At 38.8% G+C, this 14,318-nt stretch overlaps 1 protein-coding gene across 6 annotated transcripts; it reads left to right on the plus strand.

The window, feature by feature from the left end:
• The first annotated feature begins 584 nt into the window (after positions 1 to 584).
• On the plus strand, positions 585 to 13,768 carry kdm4c (lysine (K)-specific demethylase 4C). 6 transcript variants are annotated; one of them, XM_079462856.1, is made up of 22 exons: positions 585 to 943; positions 1,423 to 1,601; positions 2,727 to 2,902; positions 3,055 to 3,169; positions 3,368 to 3,561; positions 3,700 to 3,749; positions 5,137 to 5,240; positions 5,336 to 5,473; positions 5,551 to 5,744; positions 6,032 to 6,192; positions 6,518 to 8,232; positions 9,060 to 9,171; positions 9,728 to 9,909; positions 9,997 to 10,216; positions 10,920 to 10,996; positions 11,086 to 11,141; positions 11,255 to 11,363; positions 11,548 to 11,736; positions 12,054 to 12,224; positions 12,688 to 12,807; positions 12,906 to 12,998; positions 13,134 to 13,768. In XM_079462856.1, exons 2-22 carry the CDS (start codon positions 1,458 to 1,460, stop codon positions 13,296 to 13,298), a joined length of 4,485 nt encoding a protein of 1,494 aa, XP_079318982.1. In that variant the 5' UTR covers positions 585 to 943; positions 1,423 to 1,457; the 3' UTR covers positions 13,299 to 13,768. The 6 variants fall into 6 exon arrangements, with proteins under 6 accessions (XP_079318982.1, XP_079318983.1, XP_079318981.1 ...); XM_079462857.1 differs by having other exon boundaries at positions 589 to 712; positions 13,077 to 13,768; XM_079462855.1 differs by having other exon boundaries at positions 589 to 712.
• Positions 13,769 to 14,318: the final 550 nt, after the last annotated feature.

The following is a 14,318-nucleotide window of genomic DNA, read 5'->3' on the forward strand; positions in this document are numbered from 1 at the left end:
TAAGTGGGGTTTAAAAGTCTTGAGGGGATTTTTCAGTTTAAACCAGAATAAACAAAAGTGTGTAACACAAATACACGATGGCACAAAATGAACAACAAATATTTGTTATTCTCCACGTATTGCAAAAATACTGTGACCTGGACCGCCAAAGATTTTTATGTTGAAATTAGAATTAGAACAGCATTACATAAAAAAGACAAATCCTTTTCGCCGGTCTCCCTTTACAGTAGGCCTATAAAACGCGATTATATCAACCGTAAACTTGGCACAAAGTTTCAAAATAATCTAAAGTATTATTTAGCCAGTATATACCAAAACACGTATTTAAATCCCTGAAAAACAATATGAACTTCCCAGACTAGCAAAAACAACTGATTTAATGTGGAATACATTTGTATATAACATTGATTCAACAATATTTTTCTGGGTCGTGCTTGCAAAAAGTGAAATAACAATTAACCAAAATATTTCTTTCTAGCTATTTTATATTTCATAACATTTATACTTTGGTAATCGTATGATCTTGCGCACAATGGGATGGCGTCATGACGTGACATACAGGCCGCTAGATGGCCCTGCTCTCTGCTCGACTCAGAGGGAGACGAAGAGAAGCAGGGCTGGAATCGTGTGAGAACAGAGAACTGTCATGAAGTAGAACAGCTGGGACGTTTAAAGGGACTGAAGTGCGATCCCACGATCACACTTTACCGAGGTATTTCTATTCAAAACGCGTGACGGATCGCGAATGTAGTGCGAGCACAGCCGCCTCCTAATCTCGATACCATGGGCTCAGGCGAGAACTTAAACATCGGAACTGTATTACTAGACATTTAATATGGTCACTTGCAGCTAATAAGCTAACTGTAGGGAACACTAATCCGAGTAGAACCAACATCATAATCTCAACGATAAACGCTGTAAAGCAGGAGATTACGCCTATGCGGTAATTGTATATGCACGCATTTCACCCATATCAACATTGATTTTATACCTTTGTTTTATTAGAAGATTATGGGGGTGGGCCCGGAAATTAAGACGTATAAATACAGAATGTACGCTTGGTGCATTGTGCTTTAATACCGAGTCAAACGACACGTAAGGCTGATACTATGGCGCATGTGACATATAATTTCCTCACTATTAAATAGTAATGCATAAAAACACTGCTTGGTGTCGTTCTCGGTTTAAAAGACAGTGATCGCATTAGTAAACAGTGATGAAAGCCTAGTCAGGTCTGAAAAGTTCTCATAAGTAGGCTTAAGGGAATTAAACAATTGTTTGAAAATCATGAAGATGGTTTGATAACTGTTGTATAATAATTTATTTAAAAAAATTAAGATATGTTTATCCTGATGTTTGTGCCACTTTTAATATATGATCAGAATGGTGGAGGGGAATAACAGTGCACACTGTGCTCTGCAGGTAAAGCCTCTGTGAGGCAGGAAGAACGGGTCAGCATGGCAGGTGTTGGGGTGAACGCCCCTGCTAACGCTGCCTGTAAGATCATGACCTTCAGACCTACCATGGAGGAGTTTAAAGACTTCAACCAGTACCTGGTGTACATGGAGTCTCAGGGAGCGCATCGTGCTGGTCTAGCCAAGGTTGGGCGTTTGTGGTGCATGCTTGTATATGTGTGTCATAGTCATAGCTGCGTTCTTTTACTTTTATGCTTTCTAAACTATTTTATTGTGTAAGCTAATTGTGCAGTGTGTGTACTTTGTGTTTGCTTTTGATTTTCAGTGGTGGACCAGGAATTAAAAAACAAATAGAGGAAAGTTTTATTTTAGTCATTGTAGCAAGTTAAACTTAAATATAATACACATAGTCCCGGTTTCACAGATAGTGCTTAGCTTAAGCCAGGACTAGGCCTTAGTTGAATTAAATTATTTAAGTAGCTTTTATAAAAATGCCGCAGTAAAAACTACGCTAGTGTGAATCTTGAGACAAAACAATAGCACTGTCATGTTTTAGGATCTGTCATTGCAAGTTATTTTCAGTGAAGATTGTTTAATCTTGGACCAGGCTTAAGCCTTGTTTCTGAACCAGGCAATAAAATAACATAAATACATGAACCATGTCATGTTTCTCACAAAGGTAAAAACACAGAGATAAATATATACAGTAGTAACTTAAATATGGACAATAATGAATTACCAACACTGCAAAAAATGACATTCTTACTTCTTAAATCAATATACAATTTCTTGACAAGAACGTGACCCAAGATAAATCATAAAATAATTAAGTAAGCTTATGGTAAAAACAAGCAAAACAATGTGTCCACAGGGTGAGAAAAAATATACTTAAATTTAGTTTGACCTCTCAAGTTTATTTTTCTCACCCCATGGACACATTTATTTGCTTGTTTTTACCATAAACTTACTTAATTATTTTATGATTTATCTTGGGTCACTTTCTTGTCAAGAAATTGTATATTGATTTAAAACGACAAAAATGCTTAGTAAGCATGTCATTTTGTGCTGTGAAATCATTGTGACTTACTCAAATGAAATGTAAATTAAATGTCAGTATTCACTAAAACATAATGTGGTCCCCATGTTAAATTATTTTATTTTTATTTGATAATTCCTCATTTTAAATGAATTACTATTTTACTTTGACTTAAGTACTGTCCATTAATCCACCCCTCTCAGTTCCAGCACTGCCTTTGCCATCAAAAAAATCCCCTTCATAATCTTCACTGCAGATCTGAATTATTTACGCAGGTTATCCCACCCAAGGGTTGGAAGCCACGTCAGAATTACGAAGATATTGACGATTTTGTCATCCAAGCCCCTATTCAGCAGATGGTGGCCGGCCAATCAGGACTCTTCACCCAGTACAACATCCAGAAGAAACCTCTCACTGTGCAGGAGTTCCGCCGACTGGCCAACAGTGACATGTAAGTGATAAGCTGATACTGGACAGGAAGTAACTATCATTCAAGTAACTACAGTACAGTACTGTCTTGTGCTGGATTTCGTTTGTTCTATGTTTTTTTGTCTTTAAATGATGAAGGAGCCTTAAGGAAATCTAAAGATGTGTGATTTTCAGGTACTGCACACCTCGATACCTGAACTATGAAGACCTGGAGAGGAAGTACTGGAAAAATCTGACGTTTGTGTCACCCATCTATGGTGCTGATGTGAGCGGCACACTGTACGATGAGGTGAGGATGCAAACACTGCACCATTCTCCAAAATGTAACAATTGTCTCCATACAATGGATCTGAAAGATACTTACAATAATATTTACAAATGGGGAAATATTGTGATATGTCCAAAAAAAACACTATCGTGGTACTATTCATTTTGTTAACTGGTAAGCAGGTGATAGTTTTATAATTGTACGTCTTCTTTACATCAGGGAATTGAAGAGTGGAACATTGGGCACTTGAACTCCGTCTTGGATGTGATAGAAGAAGACTGCGGCGTGTCCATTCAGGGGGTAAACACACCCTATCTTTACTTTGGCATGTGGAAGACCAGCTTCTCCTGGCACACAGAGGACATGGACCTCTACAGCATCAACTACCTGCACTTCGGCGAACCCAAATCCTGGTAGGACACACTGTGTTTCTACATTGCACGTTTATGTATTTGAACAGTTGAAATGACAAGCCCTTCTATATATAAAGGAGGCTTGCAATTAAACCAGTAACAATTGTAATAAACTAAATACGCTTCCTTATTCTGCAGGTATGCCATCCCTCCAGAACACGGGAAGAGGTTAGAGCGTCTTGCGATAGGTAAAAAAAAACAATCATGCAATTACTTACAATAATAAATAGACTGTTATACAAAACTATTCCAGACAGTATTAAATAGAATCCTAATATTTGTACATTTGTGCCTTTCATTATATATGTAGCTAATCTTCATCCAGTTCTAAAAAATAAGGATTTGGTCAGATCTGGGGCCCCAGCTGAATCCAAGGGGCCTCAAGAGGACCAATATTTCAAAATGAAAGAATGAGCATTAAAAAAACCTAATAATAAACGTTTTACCAGTTAAAGTTCTCCCTAAGCTCTAAAATATTTTATCGGGTAGAGATTTGGAGGTTTCGTGAGTTGGGCCTTGGTCAAGGGTCCCACCATAAAAATTTTTTTCAGAAAACAGTATAAGTTAATATATAAAGTAAGGGCCATAAATATTTTAACTGTGAAACCAAAATGTATTTAAGTTACTGTTATATAATGGATATTGGTATTAAGTGTCATCATCCACCACTTTTATCTTAAATAGATTTTTTTGTTTTGTTGCTGAGCTTGTTTTGTTGCTGTGTTGTTGTTTGCTCAGAATGTACCAATTAGTTTATTTGGCCACTCTTAATGTTCCTGGGATCTTTCTGATGGATGTGTTGTGTTTTTAATACCTAACTATGGGCTGCGTTTTCCGATATCGTTGTCTCTTTGCACGCTACAAAGACTCTAAAGGTACACCTTAACTCCAGTTACCTTTTCTAGGCATATTTCCCGAACAATACCTTAGGAGCTTACTTTCTTACATCCCACGTCATCAGGTGCTGTCCATGGCGCTGGCGCTGGTGCTGAACTAATGGAAAAGCGATCGTTCGACAATCAATTATTCCCTCTACGTTATGTGTGGTAGCGGTGTTCTTTTGTATAGACTGCGATGTAAAGAAGCTTTTTTCCACAGTGGCCACTAGCGGGGCGTACTCTTAACAATGATAAGGTATAGTTAAGAGTGCTCCAGACCAACCTCCTGAACGTATGACTTACAGAAGGTATACTTAACTAAGAACGTTTCGGGAAACACATTTTAACCATAAGGTACAGTTTAAGGTATAACTTCAGAACGACGTAGCGTTAAGAAGGTTTCGGGAAAAGCAGCCATGGTAATTTTCCTTTGCATGGAGATCTCCCTGAACCGCATGATGTGGGTTCACATTAACAGCTTCCAAATGAAAACACCACAAGTAGAATCAACTCAAGACCTTTTATTTTCTTAATTATTTATAATTTCCAAATATTTATGGACCTAACTATATAGGTTGAAAGTTTTATACGTCAAAGTTTATTTACTTTGCTGTTTGCATGACTTGGGTTCAAATAAGGCAGAAAGAACTTTAAAATAGGGCTCCATTTTTCTTTATACATGTGTCTTTGTCCTTAGGTTTCTTTCCGAACAGCTTTAAAAGCTGTGAGGCGTTCCTGAGACACAAGATGACTCTGATATCCCCTTCTGTACTCAAGAAATACAGCATACCATTTGATAAGGCAAGCCACAGTCCTTTACCATTTTTAAAATTGCCTTTTTAAATTTCTGTTTTGCTAGTTCTCTTATGTATTCTCAATACTCTTCATTTTTACAGATAACACAGGAGGCCGGGGAGTTTATGATCACGTTTCCCTATGGTTACCATGCTGGGTTCAACCACGGCTTTAACTGTGCCGAATCCACCAATTTTGCCAGTATCCGGTGGATCGATTATGGCAAAGTCGCTACACAGGTACATGGAGACAACTAATAACAACCGCTGCCGACATGTTGCGAGTCTGTCAAAATCTATTTTCACGTGTCTTGCAGTGTACATGCAGTAAGGACATGGTGAAGATCTCAATGGATCCGTTTGTCAGACGATTCCAGCCAGACCGCTACCAGGCATGGACACAAGGCAAAGACGCATGCACACTGGACCACACACTGGCCACGCCCAGCACCACACCCGAGCTGCAGAGCTGGATTCAGAGACGTCGCAGGAAGACACCTGCCACAAAAAGGTATGAAAACTAATCCTCTCTCTCTTTCTCTCAACAGGTATTGTTCTGGCTTGTGTGGAAACTAGTAACTTGGAATTAGCACCTATTGTACTATTGCTCTTGTATGACATATTGCTTACTGCTCCCTGAACTCTCTGTAAGTCGCTTTGGATAAATGCGTCTGCTAAATGAAATGTAAACGTAGTTGATGATGTAAACGGTGTGCTCTGATCATGTATGCAAGCATGATTTAGTGTGTCATTGCAATGGGTCAGATGGCAGTAATTTATATTTTTGTCCATTGACAGTCTCCATTGCCCACGTGCATGCTCCAAACAATTAAAGACGGTAGACACCATGCCAGTGAAAGGTGGCGCTCGAAGGAGTAGAGGTGCAGCTTTAACGTCAAAAAAGGAAAAAGAGCCAGTGAAACATGAGAAAGAACTGCAGTACTCAACTGATTTAAAAGGCAAGTGTTATTTTTAGTATAGTGTCTCCTTTTTCTGTATCTTGCAAATGTAGATATATGTGATATATGTGAGGGATAGAGAGAGCCGTTGGTTACAATTCGCAACCTCACCGCTACTTTAGATGCCGCAATATTTCACTGACTGGTCCTTTAAGTCACATGTACCTTTTGAGGATGGCCACAGTAAATAATGATACATTTATAATATTAATATTATAAATGTATCAAATTATATTAAGGATTTGTTCGCGCTGTCACCTGATTTCCATAAGTGGCAGTGTTTGTAAAAAAACTGATCAGCGGCTTCTACGTTTGTCTTTTATAGGTTTCACTGGTGCATGTCGACAAATGTGTGTCGTCAAGGTGACAAGAGTAGAAAGCGATTTGCTGGCTCAGTCCACTCGACATCTCAGGGGTTCTTCCCTTGTAAGACCCCCGACCCCTCCGCTCACTGACACATCCCGCCAGGAAGATCCTGAGCATGCCGACTCCCAGACGTCTGTAATGTCAGATGAAGGTCAGTTATCAACAAATCCTAGTGCACAGCCTGAATCTTCAGAAAGTGAGATGACTATGGACATGACTCTTAATTCACTAAAAACTGCTGAAAGTTCAAATCAAACTTTGATCCCAAACTGTGATTCTGCCTCAGAAACAAGTGCACCTTCTAATTCACTGACCTCCTCACCACCCCTCAGCTCTAACAGTACCGTGATTCTATTTTCGGAATGTGAATCCCAACAAGCTAAAATTGAAACAGACGAGGTGACCGCGGATATATCGATCGAGAGCAATATCGACTGTGGCACATCAGCACTTTACAAGGAGCAAAGCTCAATCTGTCTAGACTCCGAGTCCCAAGAACACCGAAAAAACTCTGGAATCCATCATGCTGCTTCGTTTTCCGAAATGCCTCTTCTGACGCCCGAGGTCACAGAGGAGAGAGTGAATCCTTCATCTCTTGTGCCTGAGATGCCCTCACTGACACTGGCTATCCAGACAGACTCCATGAAACTCCTGTTAGACATTCCGAACACTACTGAAGCACCTTTGCTCCATCAGGAAAAATCACACTTACCTCTTGTTATTACAGATGGCATGCCGACTTGCTCTGAAACCGCCTGTACCGAATGGTTGTTCACTGCACCTCAAACAATTTTTAGCCAATCACAAAACTCAACCTCAGATGCTTGCATAGCAGATCCAGAATTCTCTTCCTCAATCACACAATGGGAACCCCCAGAAAAAAAGTCTAAACAGGAAGGACACGAACACACACTCCCATCTTCAGACACACACACTTCCGAACAACTTCAGATCGCCACAAACTGTCTTTTGCAACCTTCCACAGTAGCAGAAATGAATTTTGTAGATGTTCAAAATTCTGAAATGACCGAAAGTTCATGTCCTGACAGAGATAACAAACAAACTTCTCTGTGTGTTGAAAAACAGTCCAGCTCTCTCACTGCATCCTTAAGTCCTTTCGTAGATTCGAAAGCCTTCACGTCCACCATTTGGAAAAACCTCAACTCCCAGAATCCTGCAGTGCTCATTGAAAGTTTGCAGCCTGAGCTGGTTGTGGGTCTTGCTCAAGGTGAAGGCAGTCTCACCGACTACGCCCATGATTCACTTTCCTACACCATGTGGTCTGAATCAAACTGCCTGCAAGAAAAGTCCACGGATTATCTAAACTCTTCACCTTGTACCCAGGCTTGGGGCAACTTTGGACCCGGTTCCACACAGGGCTCTGGGTCAGAGATAACCCCAAAACATCCTCCTGAGCTTCAAAAAGGGGAGATGGAAGACGAAGTTTGTGTTCTTGGTGAGCAGACAGACTCTCAGCAACCTCAGTCGGAGGAAATAAAAAGTCAAGAGTATTATGAAGGATTGAAGTCAGAACCCGAGGGGTCCGTAAGCGACTCGGACTCCTGTGAATCTAGAGAAAAAGGAGTTGACAGCAGCAGTGAATCCACTGATGAGAATGCTTTGAGTGACCCTGAGTGTGGCGATGCAGGTCTGGAGCCAGGGGAAGTGTGCACAGTAAGTTCTGTTGCAAAGAACTTTCTTAACCAGATGCAATAATACAACAATTTTATTTTATTCTTACTTGTGTATTTGAATGTGTATCGGTTATTCTGGTGTACAGTACTTTGTTATGCTTTTAGAAATCACTTATATTGGAAAGTATTTTAGGAAAAAGATGATTGATTAAAGTGATAACTCCTGATCTGAGCTTCTGCAATGCATTTCTCCACTCTTGGTTTATTAAAGGGGAAATTCACCAAACATAAACTGTGTTTTTGAAACAGTCTTTAGGGAGAAAATCCTCAGAAATGTTGTAGACCAATGAATTTGCATTTAGTTTGTCGTAAAGCATATTAAAAACACCACATAGACATGTAAACATATTTTAACCACAGGTGGCTTTAAGAACACTTAAAGGAAAACTCTGCCGGAAAATTTAAAAGATTCTGCCATAAACTACTACCTCTCAAGTTATTCAACAACCCTAGGACATCCATTCATCTTCGGAACACAAATTAAGATAGTTTTGAAGAGGTATGTGAGCTGACACCCGCCCATAGACGGCAACATAACCGACATTCTGCTTTATGAATGTCAGTTATGTTGCTGACTTGAGGGTGAGCAAATCATGGCAGAATTTTCATTTTCCCATCAAAAGTTAATTTCTCGTTTTCTCAAGCTTTACTGGCATGATAAACAAGGGTTTAAAGTGCCAACGGTTTATTGAATGTCCACATACAGTACCTACACCTGCATGCACAATAAAGGTAGCAACAGTATTTTATGTTTGTGCAAAGCATTCTGTGTCTCCCATTAACCTTACTGCTGTCTCTCGCACACAGTATCATATTCAACCTGTTAAGAAGACCACCAAGAGTTGGCGTCACCCCCTGAGAAAACCCACAGCGAGAGCAGTACCCAGTGCTGTGAAACAGCAGGCTGCCAGTGATGATGGTAAATGTTTAACTGAGGTTCAGTGATTAAATAAACAACCACTTTGCTTTTTGTATTGTTGTAACAAAGATCCATAAAAGGAAGGAAGCAGGCGGGAACCAGGCAAACGTAAAACAACTTTTAATAAAAGTCCCTCACGGTCGACTGCTGGCCACACAAATATAATAAAACACGATATAAAGTCCAGGCCTGGTCCTCTCTCGTCGTACCCTCCTGTCGCTCGTCTTATTATGCTCCCGGAGCTCCTCCGTGAGAGATGCGAGACCGGTGCAACACACAGCTGACACTCATTATTTACATTATCGCCGGCCTCTGCCATTTCCTAACGGCTCTTGTCCCGCCCTGCTTGCCACAATTGTCTGTGCTAATTTTTTTGTCTTGCCATCCAGTTACTTCAAATACAAACTAATAATTGAGCTAAAATAATATTGTTCATGCCACTGTACAATCAGCATCACCACACTGTCTTTACTTTGTCTTTTTTACTACATTGGTGTAACAGTGCTTGTTAAATTTCCAGCTCTAATCTTAACTGATTTATATATGCGTGTCCCAGAGACCATAGAGGAGTGTGGATCTAAAGAAGAGGAACCAGAGACTGAGGAATGGGCGAAACCTTTGGTTAATTTATGGCAGCATAGGAAAGCTCATTTCCAATATGAAAAAGATTTCAACATGACTGCGGCTAAAACTGCTCCACACTGTGCTGTCTGTACCCTTTTCATGCCTTATTGCCAGGTAACTTATGGAGACAAATGCTGCAAAATTAGTTAGGAATCGGATGTACGTTCATGTGCTAAGTTTTAGTTTTTTTCTATCTGACAGACTGAAAATCTGGAAGAAAGAAGGCATGAAGTCTTGACGAGTGCTACGACTGAGACACAGGGCTCATTTTTACTGAAGGCGGGCTCAAGATCGCGACCCTTTATCCCTGAAATCTGTTTCGCATATGAGGAGGGTCCTTGCCCTTTGAACACGCTTTTGGAGGAGGATGGATCCAGTCCTCTGGTGGCCTGCAACAATTGTTGTGTTCAAGTCCATGCCAGTATGTCTAAGAGATGCATAACATACTGATTTAGTGATACCCAAAAAATGAAGCTTTGTCATCATTTTCTGCCTATTATGTTGTTTAAAAGAATATCTTTATGATTTCTTTAGTGTAACACTGGAAGAGAAGTGTTGATGCTGCGTTTTTAAAATAAAATGAATGGTGACCCACTCAGTACAAATATACCAAACATGTGTCCTATAGTGTGACAAAGCAAAAATGTAAAAATACAAATAGTTAATGATATATTTTTTTATATTAGTAATATTTATATGTGTAGCATAAAATAGCATATGATAAATTTAACTTCATTTTAAATTTTTCTACATTTTTGCTGTCAAACCATAGGACACATTCATGGTTTATTAGTCATTTTGTTTATTTGTAACTATCTAAATCTTTAACATCATTTTGTATTCAGTGAAACCAGTGAAGAAAATTGGGACCAGTTACCATTTCTTTTCATTATTTTTTAATTTGTAAATTGATAGAAAATCATTGGGACTTTAAGATGGGGTATTTTTATTTCACCAGTGACCGACCACCTACAGTAGCAATCTTATTTTAGTGTTTGAATAACCATTGAAGTCTATGCGGTGGGAAACTATTTTGGCATTTGTATGTATTCAAGTCAAAAGCCATAATTTATTTAAATATGAGAGAATGTATACAGTGTTTACATGGTTTGATTTGTTCACAGGTTGCTACGGTGTTGCTGCTCATGACGTCGGCACAGTGTGGACATGTGACCGATGTGTAGCCGGAGACCTGGCAGCTGTATGTTATCGGTTTTCTATATCAGTAAATAAAGCACTTGTTACATACCACATTTGTGTCTGTATAACTGTATATATGTTTAATAACAGGGATGCTGTTTGTGTAACCTAAGAGGAGGTGCATTAAAAAGAACCGTTGATGACAGGTAATCCCCTTTATTTTCAACCCTTACTTAACAAATATAGTGTTGTTGTGTCATATAAAAAAAGAGTAGACTTATGCTTTTTATATGTGACTCATGAATTATATACTCCGTAGATGGGCCCATGTTATGTGTGCTGTGGGTCTCCCTGAGGTCAAGTTTCTTGACGTGGTGAAGAGAGCTCCTATTGACATCAGTGCCATACCTGTACAGAGATATAAACTGGTGAATAATAAACACACATAGTGTATATGCATTGTGATTATATATTTACATAGAATTGTAATAGTTTGCACAAACTGCACTAACAATTGAAATAATGGCTTGGCAAAAAATGTCTTTGAACACGCAGGCCTTCACCTTGCTCATGTTGATTAAAATGTTTCTCTCTTTCTCCATTTTCCCTTAGAAGTGTATATATTGCCGTAACAGAATAAAAAAGCTGTCTGGGGCGTGTATCCAGTGCTCGTGTGGACGTTGTCCCACCTCGTTTCATGTCACATGTGCTCACGCAGCTGGAGTGCCCATGGAGCCGGATGATTGGCCGTATGTGGTTTTTATCACCTGTCACAGACATCAATCACGGAGCTCAAGTGCTGTAAGTATAGACAACAAAAATCGATCAATACTGTACATCATGAAACCACATATTGAACGGATTATTGTTGAACAACTAGTTTTTTCTGGGACAGTAACCTTGACTTTTTTGTACCTAAAATGTCTCTAAATGTTATGCTATGACTTGTTATTTACAAAGAAAATTCACATTTTACATTGCTGTGTGTTACTGAAAAAAAGGAATTGGGTTGAGTTAATTATAATTTTATTTTTGGGGCAAATTATTTAGAAACGAAACACAGAAAATGAACATCGTGCCACTGACACAGTAAAATCCATATTTTTTTCTCACCTCAGAGCATGAAAGTAAGCAAAAGTGAATTGGCTGTGGGCCAGACAGTGATCAGCAAGCACAAGAACCTACGTTACTATAGCTCTCGTATTACTCAAGTAACTGCCCAAACATTCTATGAGGTCATGTTCGACGATGGCTCATTCAGCAATGATACATTCCCTGAAGACATTGTGGTAAATGCATCTATTACTACTTGGGATAATATACTGTGTGTTAAATTAACACACAATGTCTTGATTTATTTTTTATACATTTTATAATCAAATTTATATTTTTTGGAATTTTTTAACATTGATTATGGAATGTATTGTACTGTTATATGGAATAATATAAATATTAATAAACAAACTTGTCTTCCCTATATCATACTATAAAAATGCTTTTACTATATGTACATTTACATATAGTCATTAAGCAGACGCTTTTATCCAAAGCGACTTACAGATGAGGAAACATATGTAGTTGTTTCCTCATATGTAGTGTATATGTAGTTAGTTGATTATGTACATGCTTGAAGTCAACTGCCTATACATTTTCTCACGCACTGGTATATGCTATTATATACAGTATCTTATTATAGGTCCCAGTATTATCAAGCTTTCTAAACTTCATTTCATGCTCATCCCCACCCCACAGAGCAGAGAGTGTGCCCAGTTTGGGCCTCCTGAGGTGGGGGAGACTGTCCAGGTCAAATGGCCCGATGGACTTTTTTATGGAGCAAAGTACCTCGGCTCCAACACTACATATATGTATCAGGTATACAGTTCACAAGCACGTATAATCCTCTCTGTTACACCCAAATGAATGTCACCTTATTTCTCATACACTATGTTCTGTGTTTTTGTATGTACAAGGTGGAATTTGAAGATGGATCACAAGTATTAGCGAAAAGGGAGGACATTTACACTCTGGATGAAGACCTGCCCAAAAAGGTCAAGGGTCGTTTGGTGAGTTTTCTATGAATGTACTTTTCATTTCATGTGCTTTTTGTTATTTAAATAGACTTTGTACATTTTGTTGTGAAGTTGTGGTCGGAGAATGATTGGTGAATGGATTAGTTCATACGAACGTGCCCTTTCCAGTCCACAGCCTCTAGTATGCGTTTCGAGGATGCGTTCTTCACCACGCAAGCTGAAAGAAAAAGACGACGCACCCCAAATTCACGGTTTCAGACAGATTACATCGCCCACATTAGTCCACGGACCTTTGCAAGGGCCTTGGAAATGCACAGCAGCAAATTCAACTGACAAGAGGGACTGTTTTTGAAATCAATTAGGTGATTAAAGATCAGTGAGACCATGATTTTTAAACGTTGAGGGAATACCGTGGTCTTACATGTCAGGGACAAGAATGTTTTTCTAAATTAGAAGTTTTTCCTGTTATATTTAAGAGGTTTTTCTAGCCTCTCATGGTATTCTGTAGCATTGTAATCTCATAATTCCCCGACACTGTTAAGACTAATTTCTCCTGCATGCGTGTTTCGTAAATTATTTGTCTTGTGCCACGCACCATTATGAGTCACTAACACTAGTAGCATTGAGCTTAAAGCAGTATAAATGTCAAATCAAAAAACTTGCTACTGAAGTCCATGTGTAGAAGCACATGTCACCTTTTACTTTAAACATTTTTTTTCTATTTATTTGGGGTTTTATTCTTTCTTTTGCAAGTGGTGCTTAAAGCTGTTGAAAAAAATAAAAGAGATTTATGTTTGCTTTGTGATCTGTTAGTTGACCTCAGTTGAATAAACACATGACATTCTTCAAGTGTGTCACAATTGTGACACAGTTTCATCGGACACGTGTTAACTTCCACTAAGTTAACTTCCGTTTGGTGTTCTGTTATAATATAGCTTTTTATTTTATATTTAATTTATAACAATATACATTTCAGTAATACATTTATTGTATTCAAATACATTTAAAAATACTTAGTTATAGACTTTTTTGGAGGTCAACTGGAAGTTAAATTTGAGCCACATAACGTGTATGTTGTTGCAGTTACTATAAAGTGTAAACAGTGGGCTATGCATTAGCATTGCCAATTGAAATAAAAGTACACACCGGAGCTGGAGATGAAGGGTGAACTGGATCTGTTAAGTACCTTGCGGACATCATCACCGGCCCGGCGCCACGAGGGGGCATGCACCCTCAGATTTCCCCCCTCGGTTTCGCTTTAGTATTATTTGAAAAACAAGGATTTACACAAAAAAGATTAAATTAACTTAAAAGTAAGTTTTCATTGATGTCTATATATTTTATAGACAACAA

Source organism: Barbatula barbatula (assembly GCF_947034865.1).
Source record: "Barbatula barbatula genome assembly, chromosome: 8".
Classification (NCBI taxonomy): Eukaryota; Metazoa; Chordata; class Actinopteri; order Cypriniformes; family Nemacheilidae; genus Barbatula; species Barbatula barbatula.

What these genes read in the sequence shown, in the direction of transcription:
- kdm4c (XM_079462856.1), top strand. Translation starts at nt 1,458, where the DNA reads ATGGCAGGTGTTGGGGTGAACGCCCCTGCTAACGCTGCCTGTAAGATC. An exon ending in ATCGTGCTGGTCTAGCCAAG is followed by an intron (nt 1,602 to 2,726) that starts GTTGGGCGTTTG and finishes TTATTTACGCAG; the next exon opens with GTTATCCCACCCAAGGGTTG. An exon ending in TAGCCGGAGACCTGGCAGCT is followed by an intron (nt 10,997 to 11,085) that starts GTATGTTATCGG and finishes GTTTAATAACAG; the next exon opens with GGATGCTGTTTGTGTAACCT.